Below are 24,939 nucleotides of genomic sequence, written 5' to 3'. Positions count from 1 at the left end.
AATACAAGTTACTATTAAAAAAATATACCCAATCAAGCAATTTTAAGAAACAACGCGACAGTTTCACACGGGGTTTACCAACGAACGACCTACGTTAAGTATTCTGACACAATGACAAATAAGCGGTTCTGACGGTTCAGAAAAGTTACTCATCTCATACCTAGTAATGACGCTAAAGGGAACTTTAGTGACACACCCAGGGCAGACAGCCACGTTAAGGATACAACTCTTCCGAGGTGGAGAGGGCTCTCGCCAGCTCTGACTGCTGCCGAATCCGGATCCCGCTCCTCCTCCCAGAGGTCTGCCCCCCGGCTTGCCTCCTCGCTCACCCCCTCCTCGTCCCCGACTCCAGCGACTCCCACCCCGGTAAGGCCTGCCTCGAAAACGGAAACGGTCCAAGGCGATGTGGCTCCGTTCCCAAAACGACGGCCGGGGGCTGCTTTCGGACAGTGAGCTGGAAGGCATCCTCACGGAGGGCGGGTGAGACCGGAACGGCTCTTTGGGTCGGTAGCTGCTGTGTCCCCTGAGGTGGCCCCGCTCTGACGCGTGCCGCGAGCGTGAGAAATTCCTCAGCTGCAGCTGAGAAGAGGACGACGACGAGGAGGAGCCACCGCCTCCGCCGGATCCACCGCCCCGGGCCGGGTGAAGAGGCCTTCGCCGCGGGTACGGTAACAGCCCGCCGCCACTGCTGCTGCTGCTGCTCCGGCTCCGTATCTGACTGTTATTATCGTCGTCGCTGATTTCCCCATCTTCAAGCTCCCCTTCTTCCTTAGGCGAGAGGCCACTGGAAGCCAGGGCCGGAGTATCTGCGGTCGCCATCCCGGGACCAACGCTTTCCACACAACCTTAGCCCTCTATCCGGGGATCCGCCCGACTACTGCCTTCCTCTTCGGTTTTCTTCTTTCCTAACGGACCCGGTCGGTGCGGCCTTATCCTGTTTGGAGACCTAGCGGGCTCTGCTCCCCAACTTCCCCGCACCCCAGCTCTTTCTCGCCGGACCGTCGCAACCCACTTCCCTACCCTAGCGCCCCCTTGCTCCTCCGCGATCGGGGCTCTTCCGCCTCGCGAGAAAGTGGCTCTCGAAGTGGCTCTGCTCGGCCGTCACTTCCTGCCGCACGCCGGAAACAAGACTCCTAGTTCACGCGATAATAATTAGGACAGCGCGATGCTCCCTGGGAGTTGTAGTCTTTCTTTTTATTGCCGCTCGGTTTGAGGTTATCCTTCCAGTCTGAGGCTCGTACCTATTACTGACTGGCCTTTGGGGTGGGGGTAGGTGGGCCTGTTTTTAATCTTGGCCTCGAGAGAGTTTCATAGTGATAGGGGGGCACACCTCGTCTAATTGCTCGGTGGCTTGCAGCTAAAGAGACGCTATATAGTCCCACTCCCTTTCGGGAGCCGGGGAGAGGGCGGGTTGCGTCCGCCATGTTGGTGAAGGCAAACGGGAGCGACTGGAGCTCCAGGACCGTCGGCTTTGCTGGCTCAAGTCCGCCATATTAATAAAGAGAAAGGGCAGGTTGACCCCTCCCGCCCCCCACCCGCTACACATACACACACGCACACGCATACACACACAGCCGTACACTTCCCAGCCATCTCTGGCAACTCAGCTCGGTGGGCCCTTCCCCAGCCTTTTTTGCCTAGGGTCCGCCCGAAGGAAGCGTAGCATCCCGCGCCTCAAATCAGGCTTAAGACAGCGCCGAATGAGGTGGAAAGGGAAATGCCGACCAATTGCGCCGCGGCGGGCTGTGCTACTACCTACAACAAGCACATTAACATCAGCTTCCACAGGTAACCTGGGCAGGGAGTGGGGCTGACGGAAACGGGAGTTCCTACACTGGGTATCACTTGTGTGAGAAGAACAAGAGGATTCTACTAGTTCTAACTTAGCTATTAAGTAGCAGGGACGCATCATTTTTGGCTTTTGTGTTTCTCAAATCTGTCCAGTTTTTCTCTCCCTTCGGGGAAGGTTTACTCAAGTTGTGTACAGTGATTTGTCCTTCTCTAGAAAGCGACAGGAGGATATCTTAATTTTCTGCTCTCTTATTTCCTATGTATTCGACCACGTCTTGATGTTAATGACGCCATAAGAGGAAGCGAGATCTTTTCAAGTCAGCAATCACCTAAAAAGCCGACTACGTTCCCGTTATAATTAGACAGTTCTCACTAGCTATATTGACATGGGAAGCGTTTAAGATTTCTGATAGTCACATACGGTAACTGCGGAGGAATTGTCATTAATAGCAGTAGAATTAAGCTATGTGAATGAAAATGGAAAAGATAAGCTTTCTATTCTTACTAGAACAGAGTAGTATACAAAGAACCCAGGTTACGTTCTTCCTTCGTTTGCTGAAAAGCAGTCAAAATTCTTTAATTCTGTCAAATCAGAACTCTGGAAAGCACGTTGAATACTACATGAAATAATGACTCGGTAAACATTTGCCTTCTCTGCAAGTGCCTGCCATATGCTTGAAGAAAAGAAGCATTCAAAAAGTTAAGTACAAACAGTTCTGCATTTATATACTTTGCAACTTAATAAGATCTTAGAATTCAGAAAAGGATATCCTTGACCTTTCTTCCCACCTCATTATGACTAAATGTACCCCCTATTAAAAGTTACCACTTAAAAAACAAAATCCTTGTGGTGGTTATGTTTTTCATGTATGTCATGAAAATGTAGTGCTTTATTCATTGATCTATCTAATGTATTAAAAAGCAAAGATATTACTTTGCCAACGAAAGTCCCTATAGTCAAAGCTATGGTTTTTCCAGTAGTCATGTATGGATGTGAGAGTGGGACTATAAAGAAAACTGAGCACTGAAGAATTGATGCTTTTGAACTGTTGGAGCATCAGTGTGTTGGAGAAGACTTGAGAGTTCCTTGGACTGCAAGATCAAACCAATCAATCCTAAAGGAAATCAGTTCAGAATATTCATTGGAAGGACTCATGCTGAAGATGAAGCTCCAATACTTGGGTCACCTGATGTGAAGCACCCTGATGCTGGGAAAGACTGAAGGCAGGAGGAGAAGGGGAGGACAGAGAATGAGAAGGTTGGATGGCGTTACCAACTCATGGACATGAGTTTAAGCAAGCTTGGGGAGTTGGTCATGCACAGGGAAGCCCAGCATGCTGCAGTCCATGGTGGCATCATGGGGCTGCAAAGAGTCGGACACAACTGAGTGACTGAACTGAACTGAATATGTGCCAAGCTCTTAGCACCTGACACGGTGCTAAGGATCCAGAAAATACTTAACCTTCTTGGACTTGGAATAAGAAAGACAGACATAAATAATTATGGTTAAATGCCACAGAAGAGACTTTCAGGGAGTCCTAATTTAGCTTTGGAAAGTCAAATAACACTTCTCAAAGGATGTGAAGGATTTCCATATTAAAAAGCCCTCAGGCTGCAGTGTAGCAAATTACAGTGTTTCCTAAAGTGCTGGATAAGCATCATCATGAGATGAATTTGATGAGAAAGGAGCTTATTACAGAATGTTAGCATACCTACTATTTCACAGAGAAACCCTGATGCAGCTCAGTGGAACTAAACAATGAGTACTTCTGATGCTGACACGATCAGCCCTAGATTGATAGAGAAAAAAGTTAGGACCCTGTAATAAAATAAGGGAGACTCAGTGGCCTAGACGAGAGTAGTACTGAGAGAAGGGATGGGAAGAAGTGGACAGATTTGAGAAATGTTTGAGGAGAAATTATTGTATATGGTAATTTGATTTGGAAGATGAGGAAGAGGGTGGAGTCACGGCACCAGCAAGGGACGTTTAGGAGATGTGTCGTGGCACACTAACACACACACCTCCTTTCCATGTTTGACCATTTGCTTGCTATGAAATTAACATCCTCATGTGTCACCTCAGAAGTTTAGGCCTTAAAATAGCATTATTCATAATGAAATTAATTCCTATTTCATAATTAACATTTAATTCACTCCTTTCCTAGGCCATTGGTAGACTTCTAATTGCCTAAACTTATTGTCCCCATTTTTCTTCTCTCTGCCTCAGCCCATTCCAGACTGAGTCTCCCCAGTAATCTTAGGAAACTGTTCTTGCTAACATGAATTGTCACTCCTACATCTTTTTTCATGGCATGTGATCATTTCCTCCCTAAAATACTCTCTACTTTGAATTATTTGACACTAATTTTGTGATTTTCATCTTACTTCCTTGGCCTAACTTCAGTCTCCTCTACCACTCTATTGCCTAGCCCATTCTCATCAAAAGGGTTGCAGCTGTTCCTATGGTCTTGGTTAACATTTACTTGTTGATGCCTCCTAAATGCCTCCTAAATTTGTACTTCCAGTCCAAATCTCCAATGGGTTTTAGACCTTTAGATGAAGTGTCTCAATTATTTCCCCCATCTCTTCAGGTCCTCACATTCAGCATACTAAAACTGTACTCTTGAACTTGCCCTTCCCCAAAAACTACATTTCCCATATTCCCTTTCTCATAAAAGGAAACACCAGCCACCCAGAAGCTGAGAGGTTATCCTCCCTTGACTTCTTACCATTCCCTCTCGATTGAGATATTAAAACAACTTCTTAAGTGGTTCACTGCTTCCATTCATGTCCTTCTAACTGCTCTTTTATAGCAAATGGTGTGTTGCTAAATGTTTAACAACAGGATCTCCGGGGAAGGGCAAAAGCCCTGATTTGTAGTGTTTGTCCAATTTGCAGGATATAAATACTCCCAACCATAACTGGTTTTAAGCTACCAACATGACATCACTGATAGTGGAGTTGGAAAGAAATGTACAATACTACCCTATTGTGTATCATTTATTTCATACAGGTTTCATACATATAAGTAACATAAGAGTGTAGATAATAGTAAAATAACTAGGTGCTGGGTTTTTAATATGTATTACCTTTGTTTTTAATCTACTTAAATGCAAACTTACATAATTTTTAATCATGGCTGTGTTTAACAACCAGTTAAAACATTTTCTGTTAACAGTCACCTCTAAATTAGGTTCTTGATGACTTACCAATACCATTTTGGATAAAATTCAAAATCACTCTTTATCTTAGCAGGCCCTCCATCATCATTTCATGTCATAACACTTCCCTGTACCCAAGATACTCTTTAACATTCTTCACTACTACCATTTCCCTAGCTAATTCCCATACTCTCTTAAGGCTTCTTGATGAGATTAGCTCTTCCTATTATGGTTCCATGCAATCCTGTACTTACCCTTTTCTAAGTTCAAATAATTACACTTGTAATTACATTTGTAATATTGGGTTGGCCAAAAAGTTCATTCAGGTTTTTCCATAAGACGCTATGGAAAAGCCCAAATGAACTTTTTGGGCCAACCCAATAATAAAAACTATTTATTTAATATTTACCATGTACTATACACTGGGCTAGGCTTCTCTGGTGGTCCAGATGGTAAAGAGACTGCCTGCAGTGCAAGAAGCTTGGGTTTGATCCCTTGGTTTGGAAGATTCCCTGGAGAAGGGAATGGCAACCCACTCCGGTATTCTTGCCTGGAGAATCCCATGGACAGAGGAGCCTGGAAAGCTGTAGTCCATGAGGTCACAGAGTCGGGTAGGACTGAGCAACTAACACACACACACGCACTGAGCTAAGCATTTACTCACATTGTCTCATTTAATTCCTAGAACCCCACTAGATTCATTATTACTCAACTTTATGGGTGATAAAACTGAGGCCTAAAAAGGTTAAACAACATCCTTAAAGTCACCCAGCTATTATGTGAAGGATCCAGGATTGATACCTGGTTTGATTCCAGAGAAACTGTTCTCGGCCACTCTTTTCTGCTACTTCAAGCTGTTTGATTCTGTACCTTCCTCATTACAGTATACCCTCAAAAAAGGGGGATATCATAAAGGTAGGTCAGTTTTATTTAGCACCATGTCTTCAGTGCCCAGGACAGTGCTTGGAATGTTATTCAGTTATTTATTAAAGACCCTAGCAAAGTAGCACTGTTTAAAATACTGAGTGATTTTCCAAAGCATCTAATGCTTCTGAAAGCCTGCTTCTATTTTTGTTTAGGAAAGAATATATCCATCTGTTAACACTACTTCACTTATTTAAAACTAATATTTACAGGATTTATTATTACTTAAATTCAGCTTACAGGCTGTTTCACTCACCCTTTGGGTTTGCTGGGAAAAATCCAAACAACATGTGAAAAACATAATTCAGGTTAATCTTTATAAAACATTATCCAAAATAAAATATAAAATTGTTGATTATTCTTATTTTATTTCAACACAGATAATCTGAAGATTATTTAGTAATGCCAAACTAACTCCACTAGCTTGTATATTCATTGATTCACTCAGAAAAGTTTATTGAATGCTTACTTAACAGGATAAAGTAGTAAAATAAACAGCTTCTAACCAGGAGAAACCTGTGATCTAGTAGTGGAGATAGTAAAGTAAACAATTGGAATACAGTTATATTTGCACTATATGATACAAGAACATCTAACCAAGTCTTCTGATCATGAAAAACTTGTTAGGAAAATGAGTATTATTTAATACTATTATTTAAGTACTGTTATTTAATAGTACTCAGTACTATTAAACTGAGTATTAAAAGAAGTAGAATTTGATGAAGTTAAGGTCCAGTTGGAGGCATTGATTTCATTATTTAAAAAAGAGCTAAAGGTGGGTATGAAAAATAATATCTGACAGTCTTCATATATCTGTAGAGTCTTATACAAATGCTAATACAAAAGTACTGCTGCTGCTGCTAAGTCGCTTTAGTCGTCTCCGACTCTGTGCGACCCCACAGACGGCAGCCCACCAGGCTCCCCCGTCCCTGGGATTCTCCAGGCAAGAACACTGGAGTGGGTTGCATTTCCTTCTCCAATGCAGGAAAGTGAAAAGTCAAAGTGAAGTCGCTCAGTTGTCTCTGACTCCTAGTGACTCCATGGACTGCAGCCTACCAGGCTCCTCCGCCCACGGGATTTTCCAGGCAAGAGTACTGGAGTGGGGTGCCACTGCCTTCTCCGATAGTACTGATAGTACTTATTTATTCTGAGCCTTTATTGAGGTCCCAGCAAGAAGTGTGCTTATGAATTAATAGCTTAATTTTTAGCTCAGTCCTCAGGAGAATTTTCAAATCATTAAATATTGGAACAGAGCTTTGAAGTGAGAATACATTATTGTTAAGAAGTGAGAGCTAACAGAGTAGATTACTTCTCCATCAGAAGTGTCTAGTGAAATAGAATAAAAGTATCTTACGAAACTACAGGAACTGTAGAGTGACATACAAATGCTGCCTTCAGATCAGGGTGTATTTGAGGTTGTGGGGAATGGGGACATGAGATGGCAGGGTGTATAGGTAAACCTGGGCTTTCATCACTGTGCCCCTCCCTGCTGATAATTTGAGCAACCCTAGTATATCTAATATAGCCAAAGCTGTTCTAGTGAATCTTCAGCTGGGGGCTTCGGAGCCACAGGATCTTCTAACATAAATTTAATGGTTCTTTTTAGGCACTAGTGAGTTCATAATTAATACTTAAAGGATAAGGTAGTCAAACTAAAGAGTTCAGTTCAAACTTATTGCGTGTGAATGTTGATGCTTCTATTTGCAAGTCAGTCAACACAGGGGCTTCCCTGATAGCTCAGCTGGTAAGGAATCTGCTGCTATGCAGGAGACCCTGGTTCAATTCCTGGATTGGGAAGATGTGTTGGAGAAGGGATAGGCCACCCACGCCAGTATTTTTGGGCTTCCCTAGTGGCTCAGCTGGTAAAGAATCCACCTGCAGTGCAGGAGACCTGGGTTCAGAACCCCTGGGTTGGGAAGATCCACTGGAGAAGGGAACAGCTACCCACTCCAGTATTCTGGCCTGGAGAATTCCGTGGACTCTGTAGTCGATGGGGTCACAAAGAGTGGGACACAACCAAGCAACTTTCACTTCACAGCACAGCTGCCATCAGAATTTTTAGAAGTCCCTTATATTTTCTCTTCTTTAACAGCTGTACACCGGGTGATATCACTGTTATGTTTGAAATAAATAGGAAAAACATTCCAACTGGCTTGTCATTAGCATTTTACTTCTTGTAGTAATTGTGCTTTCAACTGTACTACATAGCTTAAGAGTTCATTTTTTCAAAAATATATGCAGTTTAACTTCATGAAAGTAGTATAGTATAGTATTAATTTATATATTCTATATTTATAGTAACTAAGCACATTTTTGTTGAGTCCCAACTATTTGCAAGGCAATACCTAAGTGGTAAAGATAGATAAAAAGATATAATGATCCGTGTCCTCAAGAAACTGATCATCTTTCATTTCATTGGAAATTTTTTAAAATGAAAAATTACAAAGCATGCAGTAAGTATCATAATGAACACAGAGGGAGGAATACCAGAATCTGTCTTGATAAAATTTAATCTGTGGATTATCTGAGTTGTCTTGACCATGTATATCAACAGCAGATCAAATCATTGTGAAATTATTCCTGCTTACAATGGTTTCACATAAATTTGATATAGATCAATTTAGTTTTACTTGTTTTTTCTCCCTTGTTAAGGACTAGTTTGGGAAGAAATGTCTCTTTTTAAGACCTTGAAAAACTGATCTACTTAAGTTAGTTTTTTATTAAGTTTTAAGAACTTATAAAAATGAACATGAATTGGTTTCTGTTCCAGTGTTTGGATATTAGAAATTTTTAATTTGTTATATAAATGGAAGACATTTTAAATTGTCATTTTTCAAAATTTCTTTTGACTATTTAGTGCAACCAGAAGTGTGTGATAGTTGGAATTTGAGTTGCCCTTTTTTTCTTTTTCTTTTTTTTTTTTTAAAGGTTTCCTTTGGATCCTAAAAGAAGAAAAGAATGGGTTCGCCTGGTTAGGCGCAAAAATTTTGTGCCAGGAAAACATACTTTTCTTTGTTCAAAGCACTTTGAAGCTTCCTGTTTTGACCTAACAGGACAAACTAGACGACTTAAAATGGATGCTGTTCCAACCATTTTTGATTTTTGTACCCATATAAAGTCCATGGTACGTAATGCTGCTTTTCTTTAACTCCATTTTTAGAATCCATCCTTTTTTGTTTTTAAAATGGAATGATTCAGAATATATTGAAATTCAAATATAATACTGTAGCTCAAGGAAGTTGGAAAATTGCAGTAAAGATGCAGGCTAGAATTAGTGCTCAGATCTCCTGATTCTGTTATTCTTTCCCTAATCCAAACTGTTTTATCATATTGGAATGCTACATTATTGTTAATTCTTATCAATAAATGACCCAATGGTTAAACTGAAAAATATTAATGAAACCTCTAGCATCATTCTGCCCTGGTTTTAGGATGACATACAAATAATGTGTGATAAGTGCTTTCATGGCAGCACACCCAAAGAATACCAGAGTCAGACCAAAGAATATAAGGTCAGAGCGAGGCGTAACAGAAAATTTCGTAGAACTCCAGCACTTAGACTGGGTTTGAGCTTGGAGTTTGGAACTTAGGAGAGAGTTCTTGACCTTGCACAGGGCAGCTGCAGTAGTACAATCAGAACAAAAACTAATGAGTTGAGGGATGAGTGGAAAATAAGTATGAGCAAGTGATACTTACTTGTATCTTATTTGAAGGAGAAATTTAAGGTATAGTATGAATGTATTAAAACAATGTTTTATCTACTCAAGGAAGATCTGATCAGAAAAGAGAAAAGCTAGCTGCGAAAGACAGGGTCACTAAAATGTTAAGGGGTAGAATGAACAAAAAAAATGTAAAAAATTTAGCTTTGAAAAAAAGGACAGATATCTTTTCCTCTGAAAGAGGAAAAAAAAACTGCTTTTCTTGAGTTATTTTTGATGGGTAAATTTGTAAATCTACATGGTTAATATCTGAATGGGAGAGAAGAGAGAGGAGATTGTGGTAAACTAATTATTAATGTTAACATCACAGATATTAGAAAAGCTCCAGGATGGCAAGCATTTCACTTCTGAATCCTCAGAACCTCAAATAGTGCCTGGTACATAGTACACACTCAGATGTTTGTTGAATTTGAAGGATACCTTGGTTTTGACACTTTGATCATTTATTCTTTCAACAGATATTTACTAAACTTTACATATGTTGAAATCCAAGTTAGATGCTGGGAATATAAAGATGAAAATGGAGCTCCTGCCAATTGTTTTAGGCAGAAAGAATGCCAGTTTTAGGTTTCATGAGGACAGGAACCATATTTATCTTACTTGTTCACTGTTGTGTTGTTTCAATAAATGTTTGTTGAATGAATGAAAGACACAAAGTTATGAAATTGATGACATAATGTGGGAACTAAAAGTGTTTTAATATTTTTGGAATAAAAATTAGGATAGTGAATGGCAGAATGGGGTGAGATCCTAAATGGTATAGTATGCCATGTAAAGATTTTTTTGTTCTTTAGAAAATAGGCAAATAAGAATGTAGCCAGTATTAAAACATCAAATCTGTTAGAAAATTATGCCAGTGGCAGAAAATAGATTCAGCTCAGTTCAGTTGCTCAGTCGTGTCCGACTCTTTGCGACCCCATGAACCGTAGCACGCCAGGCCTCCCTGTCCATCACCAACTCCCAGAGTTCACTCAAACTCATGTCCATCGAGTCGGTGATGCCATCCAGCCATCTCATCCTCTGTTGTCCCCTTCTCCTCCTGCCCCCAATCTTTCCCAGCATCAGGGTCTTTTCAAATGAGTCAGCTCTTCACATGAGGTGGCCAAAGTATTGGAGTTTCAGCTTCAACATCAGTCCTTCCAATGAACACACAGAACTGATCTCCCTTATGATGGACTGGTTGGATCTCCTTGCAGTCCAAGGGACTCTCAAGAGTCTTCTCCAACACCACAGTTCAAAAGCATCAATTCTTCTATGCTCAGCATTGTTTATAGTCCAACTCTCACATCCATATATGACTACTGGAAAAACCATAGCCTTGACTAGACAGACCTTTGTTGACAAAGTAACGTTTTTACTTTTTAATATGCTGTCTAGGTTGGTCATAACTTTCCTTCCAAGGAGTAAGCGTCTTTTAATTTCATGGCTGCAGTCACCATCTGCAGTGCTTTTGGAGCCCCCAAAAATAAAGTCACCCACTGTTTGCACGGTTTCCCCATCTATTTCCCATGAAGTGATGGGACCGGATGCCATGATCTTAGTTTTCTGAATGTTGAGCTTTAAGCCAAGTTTTTCATTCTCCTCTTTCACTTTCATCAAGAGGCTCTTTAGTTCCTCTTCACTTTGTGCCATAAGGGTGGTGTCATCTGTGTATCTGAGGTTATTGATATTTCTCCTGGCAATCTTGATTCCAACTTGTGCTTCTTCCAGCCCAGGCCTTTTCATGATGCACTCTGCATATAAGTTAAATGAGCAGGGTGACAATATACAGCCTTGACATACTCCTTTTCCTATTTGGAACCTGTTGTTCCAAGTCCAATTCTACCTGTTGCTTCCCGACCTGTATACAGGTTTCTCAAGAGGCAGGTCAGGTGGTCTGGTATTCCCATCTCTTTAAGAATTTTCCACAGTTTGTTGTGATCCACACAGTCAAAGGCTTTGGCATAGTCAATAAAGCAGAAAAAGATGTTTTTCTGGAACTCTCTTGCTTTTTCAATGATCCAGCAGATGTTGGCAATTTGATCTCTGGTTCCTCTGCCTTTTCTAAAATCAGCTTGAACATCTAGAAGTTCACAGATCACGTATTGCTGAAGCCTGGCTTGAAGAATTTTGAGCATTACTTTACTAGCATGTGAGATGAGTGCAATTGTGCAGTAGTTTTGAGCATTCTTTGGCATTGCCTTTCTTTGGGATTGGAATGAAAACTGACCTTTTCCAGTCCTGTGGCCACTGCTGAGTTTTCCAAATTTGCTGATATACTGAGTGCAGCACTTTTACAGCATCATCTTTTAGGATTTGAAATAGCTCAACTGGAATGCCATCACCTCCACTAGCTTTGTTCATAGTGATGCTTTCTAAGGCTGACTTGACTTCACATTCCAGGATGTCTGGCTCTAGGTCAGTGATCACACCATATCCGTGATTATCTGGGTTGTGAAGCTCTTTTTTGTACAGTTCTGTGTATTCTTGCCACCTCTTCTTAATATCTTCTGCTTCTGTTAGGTCCATACCATTTCTGTTCTTTATCAAGCCCATTTTTGCATGAAATGTTCCCTTGGTATCTCTAATTTTCTTGACGACATCTCTAGTCTTTCCCATTCTGTTGTTTTCCTCTATTTCTTTGCATTGATTGCTGAGGAAGACTTTCTTATCTCTCCTTGCTATTCTTTGGAACTCTTCATTCAAATGGGTATAGCTTTCCTTTTCTCCTTAGCTTTTCGCTTCTCTTCTTTTCACAGCTATTTGTAAGGCCTTCTCAGACAGCCATTTTGCTTTTTTGCATTTCTTGGGGATGGTCTTGATCCCTGCCTCCTGTACCATGTCACGAACCTCCGTCCATAGTTCATCAGGCACTCTATGAGATCTAGTCCCTTAAATCTATTTCTCACTTTCACTGTATAATCATAAGGGATTTGATTTAGGTCATAACCTGAATGGTCTAGTGGTTTTCCCTACTTTCTTCACTTTAAGTCTGAATTTGGCAATAAGGAGTTCATGATCTGAGCCACAGTCAGCTCCCAGTCTTGTTTTCGCTGACTGTATAGAGCTTCACCATCTTTGGCTGCAAAGAACATAATAGATCTGATTTTGGTGTTGACCATCTGGTGATGTCCATGTGTAGAGTCTTCTCTTGTGTTGTTGGAAGAAGGTGTTTGCTATGACCAGTGTGTTCTCTTGGCAAAACTATTAGCCTTTGCACTGCTTCATCCTGTACTCCAAGGCCAAATTTGCCTGTTATTCCAGGTGTTTCTTTACTTCCTACTTTTGCATTGCAGCCCCCTATAATGAAAAGGACATCTTTTTTGGGCGTTAGTTCTAAAAGGTCTTGTAGGTCTTCATAGAACCATTCAACTTCAGCTCTTCAGCATTACTGGTCAGGGAAATAGATTAGTGAGGATTAAAATGAGCCCAGAGATCAATAAAGTTTTTAATATATTCAAGCTAGACATGAATGATATGGGCCTGATGTGGGTAGTAGCATTAAGAATGATGGGAAGATCCTAAACATCCTGATGAGATATTTAGGAGGTAGAATTAATAGGACTTGATGACTACCTGAATGAAAGAAATTAAAGGGAAAAAAGGGTCCTCAGGTTTCTTATCTGGACTGAAGTTTTCTAGCCAGATCTTAAGTCCTTGATAGTATGATATAACTGTGCATAATTAATAAGTAAACCTATTCAGGAGCTTGATTTTTGGGAATGTTTTTATTAAGTAGGATCACAGGTCTGATATATTAATCAAATTGAGAGAATAGTATTTACTTTAAAAAGAGATCAAATCAGTATCACAAATAAATGTCTAAATGCATTCTATATTGGTCTTGGTGAGAATATTGCAAATAAATTTTTTAAGTCTATAGAATCATATTTAGTTATTTGAAAGAAACCTGGGAAGGGCATTGTCTGGTTCCAAAAAGAGCAGTTTAAGTACTGTTACCCAAAATTGGACAGAATTTGCTTTTTTGTGATATTCCATAATTTATGTTCAACCCTCTAATTTTATTTGGCTCAGAAACTCAAGTCAAGGAATCTTTTGAAGAAAAACAACAGTTGTACACCAACCGGACCATCTAATTTAAAATCAAGCATTAGTAGTCACCAAGTACTACTTGAACACAGTTATGCCTTCAGGAATCCTATGGAAGCTAAAAAGAGGATAATTAAACTGGAAAAGGAGATAGCAAGCTTAAGAAGGAAAATGAAAACTTGCCTACAGAAAGAACGCAGAGCAACTCGAAGATGGATTAAAGCCGCGTGCTTGGTGAAGAATCTGGAAACAAATAATGTATTACCTAAGGGCACATCAGAATACATTGTACCAGCAGCCTTAAACAGTCTTGCTTTGGAAGATTTCAAGATTCTTGAACAAGATCAACAGGGTAAAACATTATCAGTTCTCTAAATCTGAAACAGACCAAGAGTACGCTCATTTAGGATTTGTTACTTAAACTCCATTCTATTCACAAGTAAAGACAATTAAAGAAATTATTCCAAATTTGAGTAGTTAATGAAGTTTTACTTGAAATAACATTACTGTATAATTTATGAAGACTTGATTACAAAAAAATGGAGAACTTTCTATGAAACATTTAAATGAGAAGAGAAGTGCCTTATTGTGAGAATTACATACTTAAAATTTTTGCTAGAAAACTTAATATTTGTAGAATGTTTTGTGTTTTTGTTTTTTTAACCTCTTTAAAGAACAGTCTATTACAAGTAATGTTTTTAATTTATATTATAAAAAATTTTTTTCCTGTACCAAAGTTGGGATATTACATTCTAAGTAATTTGCCTAGTAGGGATTAACTGACATATAACTGTAAAATTGTTCAGTTTTTTATTAATTGAATTATTATTGGCACTGTGATTGGGAAAAATTATAGGGAAAAACCCCCTGAAATACAGGGCAAATTATTTTATTTAAACTTTCTATATCTTCTTATCTGTAAAATAAGCTAATCATGGCCTCCATCATAACAAAATTAGCTTTTGCAATATCTTGTAAAATATTTTGAAAATAATATTTTCAAATGTAAAGTACCTTTGAGTTATCCAAGTACCTCAGGCTTCTAAAAACTGGTAGCTGGTTATAGTCACCTTCTGAGAAAATATGCTATGAAATAACACAGAGATTGAGATCTAGCTTTTACTTTAATTGAACACAAAGATAAATGTATACCACATTTTTCTCATAAATAAAAATACATTTTCAATTTCAAAGTTGATGCATTAATAGGCAAACATGCGACAAAGTTTCATGTTAGAAATACTCCCTCTGTCTCCACGTGTATTGATACCAAAATTCTTAAGCTTTCTTTTTTTTCTATAAACCCATAATAGAATTGAATTATGGAAAAGTACTTACCAGATTGTATCTCCACAGCTTATAACCTAAAATGGAATCAGTTTATCTTACATATCAGTTTGCTTTTTATCTCTTTTAGTAAGTAGAGTAACCATACTGCATAAGGGAAATGAAGTGTAGATCTCTATAAAAATTCTTGTGTCTGTGATAAAGCTATACAGGTGCTAATTATTTTACAACAGAGAATATCAGAACTCTTCTTATAGTTTCCACTTGAACAATTAAAGGGTTTGCCTTATTTTGCCAGATAAATGTTTAGTAAGAGCCCTTCAAACAGCTTTGGTCAAATCATATAAAAATTTATTAATGAACAATCAGGTTAACCAGGCCTAACTTGAGTTTCCGACAACAACATATGAAAGTACCATATATATAATCACATATTACTGTAAATCTTTCCCATAAGGTCATGGTTCCTTGATGATAAAAAAGTTTTTATAACATTTGCTTAAATCCTAGCAACAGTCTTTTTAGATTATTTACACCCTTTTAATAAGGAGTGCCTACAAGAGTTAACAAAAGCAGTGGTAGAAAAGATCTCTTTTAGTTTCCATCAGGCACTTAAAGTAAATATTTAAGAAAATCCTTTTGTGTATAGTGTAAACCTTGTTAGTCATGTTATCTTTAATACTGGATTCACTTCTTGGAATTGTCCTTTCATGTTTACAACTGTCTTTATATGGTTTCAAACATAATCATCAATACTTACCATTTCTATACTTCACAATAAGTTGGGTAAATAATCATTTAAACATAAACTATGTTTTCCAAACATAAACTCTCATGTGGTTCACCACCCCTCCCCAATACAAAACAAAACACCAATGCAGGCTGATTCCCATGTACAATAGTACCTTAATATCTTAATGTAACATTTTTTAAATCACAAAAATGAACCATTATAAAATACACAAACTTTTGGCACATTAACTTGACTTCATTATTATTTGAGAGCACTGAATAAACTACCACTCAGTACATTTTTTGCTGTTTTTTCCCCATGTCATTTTCATGTCACTGTTCTGATAACATGCTACAAACTCTGTCTGCATCAAGTATGTTAACATATATCTGTCTCCTTAAAACTACTTTCATTCATAGAGAAAATCAGAAGGAGTTTAGTTTTACTTTAAAAATTAAAGGAATCTTTTAAAATCCTGTTTTCAGTTTGTTGATAAACTTATCACTTAGCCCGTATATCATGCAACTCATCAAAATTATAGTAGCTCTTTGTCCTCTGCTGTACACATATATCCTGTTTTATGTCCATCATTCATGCTGTGTCTGTTAGGCACTAACCTTTACAGAGAACCAGCCAAAGGCTAGGAATTTGATATAAAGATGAATATGATATGATTTTTCTGCCCTTAAGTTGCCCAAAGTCTTTTGAGAGAAACAAATATTATTTATAATACAATATGATAAATGCTATGAAAGAGGTGTGTGTGAAGTGCTTTGGTAAATGCCATTAAATTGGAATTTAATGAGAACATGTAAACTTTAGACCTTTTTATAATAGTTTTCTTTTGAAATAAATGGATGTCTTCTTATAATGACTTACCAAAGGAGATTTTGTAGAACATGGGTGTTAAGGTGAATTACATAGTGTTTATTTAATGAATTGTAAAACTTTCCTCCCATTAAAATGAACACTGAACAAATTTGTTGTTTATGATATCTTGTTAAAAGGAAAACATAACCAAGTGAAATATTATATCAAAGACAAGATTGGAGTTTATTTGATATTTGATATTTTTACTAAACAAGCCCTACTATCACAAATTTTTTAAAAAAATAGTTTTAAATCAGAGTCTTCAAGTTAACAATGCACTATGGCAACAATTAGTTCTCTTGTTCTTTACAAGTATTCTGTGTGGTGGGCGGTGTTATCTCTAATTTATAAATGAAGAAATCTTTGTTAATGCAATTATTCAGACATTTATAATGTATCTGGCACAAAGGGTAGAAATGCAGTGATCAAGAAAGTTTTAGGTTGAACACTGGTCTTTAGCCTCCAAATCCTATTCTCTGACCTCTACATTATAACCCTCTGTTAACTACATCATTAAAATAGGGCAGGTCATGTGTTTCAAAAAACTAAAAAAATATTGTGTGTATAAATATAGATAGATACATAGATATACAGTAAAGACAGTCTGAAGTCATTGTTGATCTCTTCTAGGTAGACTTTATAATGCTGGGGTTTTCTTTAATCTCACTTATCAATCTTAGAATACGGGTAAATTGTAATTTTGGTATAATATAGAAAATGGTTCCTCTTTATGTCAGATTATGGGATTCTTTTGGCATTTAGACAGTTGAAAACTATAAAATTAAGGAATTTATAATATATTAAACAGCTGTGTATTGTTTTCACACACAAAAAAAATGTATTCTGAGTATGTTGATACTAAAAGCTTTTCTAAGGAAATTACTGTCATGCCTATTATTTCTAAAATATGTACATAAACATTTCCGTGGAAATACTTCCCTTAAATTGAACCCCTGAAATACTTTAATAGAAGTCCCTCTCCTTAAATTGAAGCAAACTGTAAGCAAAATAAAGATATGTAAAGCCTAGAAGAGGAATTATCATTTCATTTTATGGCTCAAATTATATCTAAACATACATTATAGTTTATTTTCACTGTTTTAAATACTGGTTATACAATCTACACCAGAAATATGAAGGGCTATAAAAATTTATGTCTCTCCTCACAATAATTTGAGGCTCACACACAGATTGTAGATACACTTGAGGTGAAAGTCGCTCAGTCGTGTCCGACTCTTTGCGACCGCATGGACTGGAGCCTGCCAGGCTCTTCTGTCTGTGGAATTCTCCAGGCAAGAATACTGGAATGGGTAGCCATTCCCTTCTCCAGGGTATCTTCACAACCCAGGGATTGAACCTAAGCCTCCTGCATTGCAGGCAGATTCTTTACCGTCAGAGCAACCAGGGAAGACCATAGATATGCTTCAGGTCAGTTCAGTCACTCTGTCGTGACCGACTCTTTGTGACCCTATGAATTGCAGAACACCAGGCCTCCCTCTCCATCACCAACTCCTGGAGTTCACTCAAACTCATGTCCATTGAGTCAGTGATGCCATCCAGCCATCTCATCCTCTGTCGTCCCCTTCTCCTCCTCCCCCTAATCCCTCCCAGCATCAGAGTCTTTTCCAATGAGTCAACTCTTCGCATGAGGTGGCCAAAGTACTGGAGTTTCAGCTTTAGCATCAGTCCTTCCAAAGAACACCCAGGGCTGCTCTCCTTTAGAATGGACTGGTTGGATCTCCTTGCAGTCCAAGGGACTCTCAAGAGTCTTCTTCAACACCACAGTTGAAAAGCATCAATTCTTCGGCACTTAGCTTTCTTCACAGTTCAACTCTCACATCCATACATGACCACTGGAAAAACCATAGCCTTGACTAGATGGACCTTTGTTGGCAAAGTAATGCCTCTGCTTTTGAATATGTTAATCTAGGTTGGTCATACCTTTCCTTCCAAGGAGTAAGCGTCTTTTAATTTCATGGCTGCAGTCACCATCTGCAGTGATTCTGGAGCCCCCCAAAATAAAATCACCCACTGTTTCCACTGTTTCCCCATTTGTTTCCCATGAAGTGATGGGACCAGATGCCATGATCTTAGTTTTCTTAATGTTGAGCTTTGAGCCAACTTTTTCACTCTCCTCTTTCACTTTCATCAAGAGGCTTTTTGGTTCCTCTTCACTTTGTGCCATAAGGGTGGTGTCATCTGCATATCTGAGGTTATTGATATTTCTCCCAGCAATCTTGATTCCAGCTTGTGCTTCTTCCAGCCCAGGGTTTCTCATGATGTATTCTGCATATAAGTTAAATAAGCAGGGTGACAATATACAGCCTTGACGTACTCCTTTTGCTATTTGGAACCAGTCTGTTGTTCCATGTCCAGTTCTAACTGTTGCTTCCTGACCTGCATACAGGTTTCTCAAGATGCAGGTCAGGTGGTCTGGTATTCCCATCTCTTTCAGAATTTTCCACAGAAGCACACTGGCTGCGACGGACCGCGCAGAAGCGTAGCTGAGAGGAGCTACCCCTTGCCCAAGGTCAGGGGCAGCGGCCGGGAGGAGCTACCCCACGTCCAAGGAGTGGTGGCTGCGACTGTGCAGGAGGGCACAGGAGGGCCGAGAGGAGCTACTCCACGTTCAAGGTCAGGAGGGGCAGCCGTGAGGAGATACCCCTCGTCCAAGGTAAGGAGCAGCGGCTGTGCTTTGCTGGAGCAGCCGTGAAGAGATACCCCACGTCCAAGGTGAGAGAAACCCAAGTAAGACAGTAGGTGTTGCGAGAGGGCATCAGAGGGCAGACACACTGAAACCATACTCACAGAAAACTAGTCAATCTAATCACACGGACCACAGCCTTGTCTAACTCAATGAAACTAAGCCATACCGTGTGGGGCCACCCAAAATGGGCGGGTCACGGTGGAGAGGTCTGACAGAATGTGGTCCACTGGAGAAGGGAATGGCAAACCACTTAAGTGTTCTTGTCTTGAGAACCCCATGAACAGTATGAAAAGGTAAAATGATAGGATACTAAAAGAGGAACTCCCCAGGTCAGTAGGTGCCCAATATGCGACTGGAGATCAGTGGAGAAATAACTCCAGAAAGAATGAAGGGATGGAGCCAAAGCAAAAATACCCAGTTGTGGATGTGACTGGTGATAGAAGCAAGGTCTGATGCTGTAAAGAGCAATATTGCATTGGAACCTGGAATGTTAGGTCCACGATTCAAGGCAAGTTGGAAGTGATCAAACAGGAGATGGCAAGAGTGAATGTCGACATTCTAGGAATCAGCAAACTAAAATGGACTGGAATGGGTGAATTTAACTCAGATGACCATTATATCTACTACCGTGGGCAGGAATCCCTTCGAAGAAATGGAGTAGCCATTGTGGTCAACAAAAGAGTCCAAAATGCAGTACTTGGATGCAATCTCAAAAACAACAGAATGATCTCTATTTGTTTACAAGGCAAACCATTCAATATCACAGTAATTCAAGCCTGTGCCCCAACCAGTAATGCTGAAGAAGCTGAAGTTGAACGGTTCTATGAAGACCTACAAGACCTTTTAGAACTAACGCCCAAAAAAGATGTCCTTCTCATTATAGGGGACGGCAATGCAAAAATAGGAAGTCAAGAAACACCTGGGGTAACAGGCAAATTTGGCCTTGGAATACAGAATGAAGCAGGGCAAAGGCTAATAGTTTTGCCAAGAGAATGCAGTGGTCATAGCAAACACCCTCTTCCAACAACACAAGAGAAGACTCTACACATGGACATCACCAGATGGTCAACACCAAAATCAGACTGATTATATTCTTTGCAGCCAAAGACGGTGAAGCTCTATACAGTCAACAAAAACAAGACTGGGAGCTGACTGTGGCTCAGATCATGAACTCCTTATTGCCAAATTCAGACTTAAAGTGAAGAAAGTAGGGAAAACCACTAAACCATTCAGATATGACCTAAATCAAATCCCTTATGATTATACAGTGGAAGTGAGAAATAGATTTAAGGGACTAGATCTCATAGAGTGCCTGATGAACTATCGACAGAGGTTCATGACATTGTACAGGAGACAGGGATCAAGACCATCTCCATGGGAAAAAAAAAATGCAAAAAAGCAAAATGGCTGTCTGGGGAGGCCTTACAAATAGCTGTGAAAAGAAGAGAAGAGAAAAGCAAAGGAGAAATGGAAAGATATAAGCATCTGAATACAGAGTTCCAAAGAATAGCAAGGAGAGATAAGAAAGCCTTCCTCAGCAATCAATGCAAAGAAATAGAGGAAAACAACAGAATGGGAAAGACTAGAGATGTCTTCAAGAAAATTAGAGATACCAAGGGAACATTTCATGCAAAGATGGGCTCAATAAAGGACAGAAATGGTATGGACCTAATAGAAGCAGAAGATATTAAGAAGAGGTGGCAAGAATACACAGAAGAACTGTACAAAAAAGATCTTCATGACCAAAAGAATCATGATGGTGTGATCACTGACCTAGAGCCAGACATCCTGGAATGTGAAGTCAAGTGGGCCTTGGAAAGCATCACTATGAACAAAGCTAGTGGAGGTGATGGAATTCCAGTTGAGCTATTTCAAATCCTAAAAGATGATGCTGTGAAAGTGCTGCACTCAATATGCCAGCAAGTTTGGAAAACTCAGCAGTGGCCACAGGACTGGAAAAGGTCAGTTTTCATTCCAATTCCAAAGAAAGGCAATGCCAAAGAATGCTCAAACTGCACAATTGCACTCATCTCACACACTAATAAAGTAATGCTCAAAATTCTCCAAGTCAGGCTTCAGCAATACAAGAACTTCCAGATGTTCAAGCTGGTTTTAGAAAAGGCAGAGGAACCAGAGATCAAATTGCCAACATCCGCTGGATCATGCAAAAAGGAAGAGAGTTCCAGAAAAACATCTATTTCTGCTTTATTGACAATGCCAAAGCCTTTGACTGTGTGGATCACAATTGATATGCTTACTACAGCATTATTTGAATAACAAGGAAATAAGATTATTTTATTAATTTTCTGATTATTAAATATTATTTATACTTTAATTTTAAAAACACTATCTTAAACATTCACTAAAAGACATTAAGCAAACGATAATGAACATGATTCCTGTCCTCAAGTCTGTAGGGAAAAGAATATTCCATTTTTTTATTTCTCCCCTACCATCTCCCTATTGTCCTTTTACAATAAGTTGAATCTAAAACAACATATCAGTCTTAGCTGCCTGGGCTTTTAAAATTTGTGCTCCAAAAGTTAAAAAAAAAATAAACAACTTTGGGTTCAACTTCAAGAAAGCAGATATGTGCCTGTCTTTTTCTGTTTATTTAAGTAGTTCAGTTCAGTCGCTTAGTTGTGTCCGACTCTTTGCATCCTCATGGACTGCAGCACACCAGGCCTCCCTGTCCATCACCAACTCCCTGCGTTTACTCAGACTCATATCCATTGAGTCGGTGATTCTATCCAACTACCTTATGCTCTGTTGTCCCCTTCTCTTCCCACTTTCAATCTTTCCCAGCATCAGGGTCTTTTCAAATGAGTCAGCTCTTCGCATCAGGTGGTCAAAGTATTGGACTTTCAGCATCAGTCTTTCCAATGAATATTCAGGACTGATTTCCTTTAGGATGGACTGGTTGGATCCTCTTGCAGTCCAAGGGACTCAAGAGTCTCTCCAACACCACAGTTCAAAAGCACCAATTCTTTGGTGCTCAGCTTTCTTTATAGTCTAGCTCTCACATCCATAGATGACCACTGGAAAAACCATAGCTTTGACTAGAAAGACCTTTGTTGGCAAAGTAATGTCTCTGCTTTTTAATATGCTGTCTCGGTTGGTCATAACTTTTGTTCCAAGGAGTAAGCGTCTTTTAATTTCATGGCTGCGGTCACCATCTGCAGTGATTTTGGAGCCCCCAAAAATAAAGTCTGTCACTGTTTCTGCTCTTTCCCCATCTATTTGCCATAAAGTGATGGGACCAGATGCCATGATCTTAGTTTTTTGAATGTTGAGCTTTAAGCCAACTTTTTCACTCTCCTCTTTCACTTTCATCAAGAGGCTCTTTAGTTATTTCAGACCTTGTGTTCTCAAAATCCTCCATTCTCATGAATGTTTATTTTCATGCTCTTAACCACCAAATCTTTATATATTGCCTGTACTTTAGCTTTGTCATTTAGCAAACTCACTATCATCTTTTTTAAGTATTAGCTCTGATGCTCCCACTCTGATACTTTCCTATAACATATCAAAGTGGCATAAGCACTTTGCTCCTTAAGTCCTGTTTTATGCATAACTTGGATCAAGTAATCATCTCATTATTAATGTCTACACATCTATTTTCTTTTTTCTTTTTTTTTACACATCTATTTTCATTTTCTGTGTTTCTTCAAGACTGTGTGTGTTTTGTTTTAGTCTGACATGTTTTGTTCACGTGTTTTGTTCACAGTCTGACATGTATATATGAAAGTGAAAGTGTTAGTTGCGCCATCCTGGCCAACTCTTTGCGACCTCATGGACTATCTCGCCAGGCTCCTCTGTCTGTGGGATTGTCCAGGCAAGAATAATGGAGTGGGTAGCCATTCCCTCCACCAGGGGATCTTCTAGACCCAGGGACTGAACCCAGGTCTCCTGCACTGCAGTCAAATGTGTATGTGTGTGATGGTTTAGGCCTGACATGTATATTTTAGCCATTAGCACATTTAGATTTCACAAAATCTAAAACACTCCTTTGGCTTAGATTCAAAGTGATTGTACACAGAACGCACTGATATTTTCCTAGCATCAGTTGAGTGGTTTTTGCCAGCAGGATGATTTTTACAATTGGTGGTTGTTGTTTAGTTGCTAAGTCCATGGGATTTCCCAGGCAAGAATACTAGAGTACTATGTATTAAATGTTTACCCCAGAAAATGTTTATGTCAAAAACCACATAAGTAGGTATTTACATTGTGAAATTTAAAGATTATTAGTCCAACAATGAACTTTCAGGCTGTTGCTCTGATTATTATAACAGTTATCAAACTGTGAGGTTTTATGAGGGAAGGAAATCTGTGGTAAAACAACTCTGTTGGAAACATTTAAACAAAAGTGTTCAGTTTCTTAACTTCTCAGGGCCTTTACTGCACTCTCCCAGTCCTTTGAGGAAACAAACCTCATATCTGAACCTTAAATTTTATCAGAGGTATTTTGGAGGGCTTCCCTCCTGGCTCAGACAGTAAAGAATCTGCCTGCAATGCAGGAGACCTGTCGATCCCTGGGTCGAGAAGATTCCTCCAGAGAAGGGAAAGACTACCCACTCCAGTATTCTTCCCTGGAGAATTCCATGGACAGAGAAGCCTGGCAGGCTACAGTCCATGGGGTCCCACAAAGAGTCAGACATAACTGAGCAACTAATACTAACTAAGAATATTTTGGAGGGAAGGTGGGGGGGGTCGCATATGTAATAATATCTTGAGCATAATTTAGAAAATGCTTACCCAGAAATTCTGCTAGAGATGGCTTTTAAAGCAAATAGAAAAAGACTTTGTTGAAATATTTTCAGATTATCAAAGTCTGTAAACATTATCAGATTGTAAAATGATGTTTCTTTTTAAAGAATATTTTAATTATGTCAATTCCCCCAAATTGTTTCAGCTTTAAGAGAGAATAACTTATTTTATGAAGAACAACAGCAATAATTGGACATCCGGAATAAATGGAAGAGCACTATTCATTTGAAGAGTCAACCACAGATACTGTTATTTAATCTGCAAATTTAGCTAACATATTCATGAGAGAGAAAATCATCCCTGACAGTCAGGAACTAGCCTGACATAGCTGGACTTGAGTGTTGTCTGAAGATGGCTAGACACAGGTTTCCTATTGGACATAAAAATCTCATAGAACAGGATCAGGCAAGAAGACCCTGCGACCATACTGATGTGAAGGGGATAAATAAGCAATACCAGTTCATAACTTTGTCTAAGCAAAGACAAAAACAAGGTCACTTATTAATAATAACTACTGAGTAGTCTAGTATCACTATGATTGGCCAATATGCTTTCTGAAGTAATCCAGTTGTTTACCTGTGCTGAACAGACCCAGACTAAAGTGGGTACATCATCTCTGCATAAAGACTATATATGCATGTAGTGAAAGAAGTCCATTACTATTTAGTCCTACTTCACAAATGTGGTTCTCAGGTAATTAATCAAATGCTTCCCTGATGGCTCAGCTGGCAAATAATCCACCTACAATTCAGGAGACTGCTTGGATTCCTAGGTCGGGAACATCCACTGGAGAATGGATAGGCTACCCACTCCAATACTCTTGGGCTTCCCTGATGGCTCAGCTGGTAAAGAATCCGCCTGCAATGCGGGAGACCTGGGTCGGGAAGATCCTCTGGAGAAGGGAAGGGTTACCCACTCCGGTATTCTGACCTGGAGAATTCCATGGACCCT

General features: G+C 39.3%; 2 protein-coding genes across 6 annotated transcripts in view; one reads left to right on the top strand and one right to left on the bottom strand.

Moving 5' to 3' along the window:
- The window catches only part of ZFC3H1 (zinc finger C3H1-type containing), a 52,622-nt gene extending 51,565 nt beyond the window's left edge, over positions 1–1,057 (bottom strand). For 3 of the 5 annotated variants that reach the window (XM_025284470.2, XM_025284471.2, XM_044941943.1), the window contains exon 1: positions 225–1,057. In XM_025284470.2, the coding sequence (XP_025140255.2) occupies positions 225–819 (595 nt within the window). In that variant the 5' untranslated portion in view covers positions 820–1,057. The remainder of the gene's footprint in view (positions 1–224) is intronic. The other 2 variants (XM_006062142.3, XM_006062143.3) reach the window with 1 other exon arrangement.
- A 36-nt stretch (positions 1,058–1,093) lies between these two features.
- Positions 1,094–17,393, top strand: THAP2 (THAP domain containing 2). The gene is made up of 3 exons (XM_006062141.3): positions 1,094–1,788; positions 8,805–9,000; positions 13,610–17,393. Exons 1-3 carry the CDS (start codon positions 1,718–1,720, stop codon positions 13,997–13,999), a joined length of 657 nt encoding a protein of 218 aa, XP_006062203.3. The 5' UTR covers positions 1,094–1,717; the 3' UTR covers positions 14,000–17,393.
- The last annotated feature ends 7,546 nt before the right edge of the window (positions 17,394–24,939 follow it).

This window comes from Bubalus bubalis, chromosome 4 (genome assembly GCF_019923935.1).
Source record: "Bubalus bubalis isolate 160015118507 breed Murrah chromosome 4, NDDB_SH_1, whole genome shotgun sequence".
Taxonomy (NCBI): Eukaryota; Metazoa; Chordata; class Mammalia; order Artiodactyla; family Bovidae; genus Bubalus; species Bubalus bubalis.
The sequence above is the reverse complement of the archived record's forward strand: the minus strand, read 5'-3'. Positions and strand labels throughout refer to the sequence as shown.

Bases quoted from the DNA above. Each gene is read 5' to 3' on its own strand.
- THAP2 (XM_006062141.3), top strand. From the start codon at position 1,718: ATGCCGACCAATTGCGCCGCGGCGGGCTGTGCTACTACCTACAACAAG. The intron at 1,789-8,804 runs GTAACCTGGGCA...TTTTTTTTAAAG, and splicing joins ATTAACATCAGCTTCCACAG to GTTTCCTTTGGATCCTAAAA. The intron at 9,001-13,609 runs GTACGTAATGCT...TATTTGGCTCAG, and splicing joins GTACCCATATAAAGTCCATG to AAACTCAAGTCAAGGAATCT.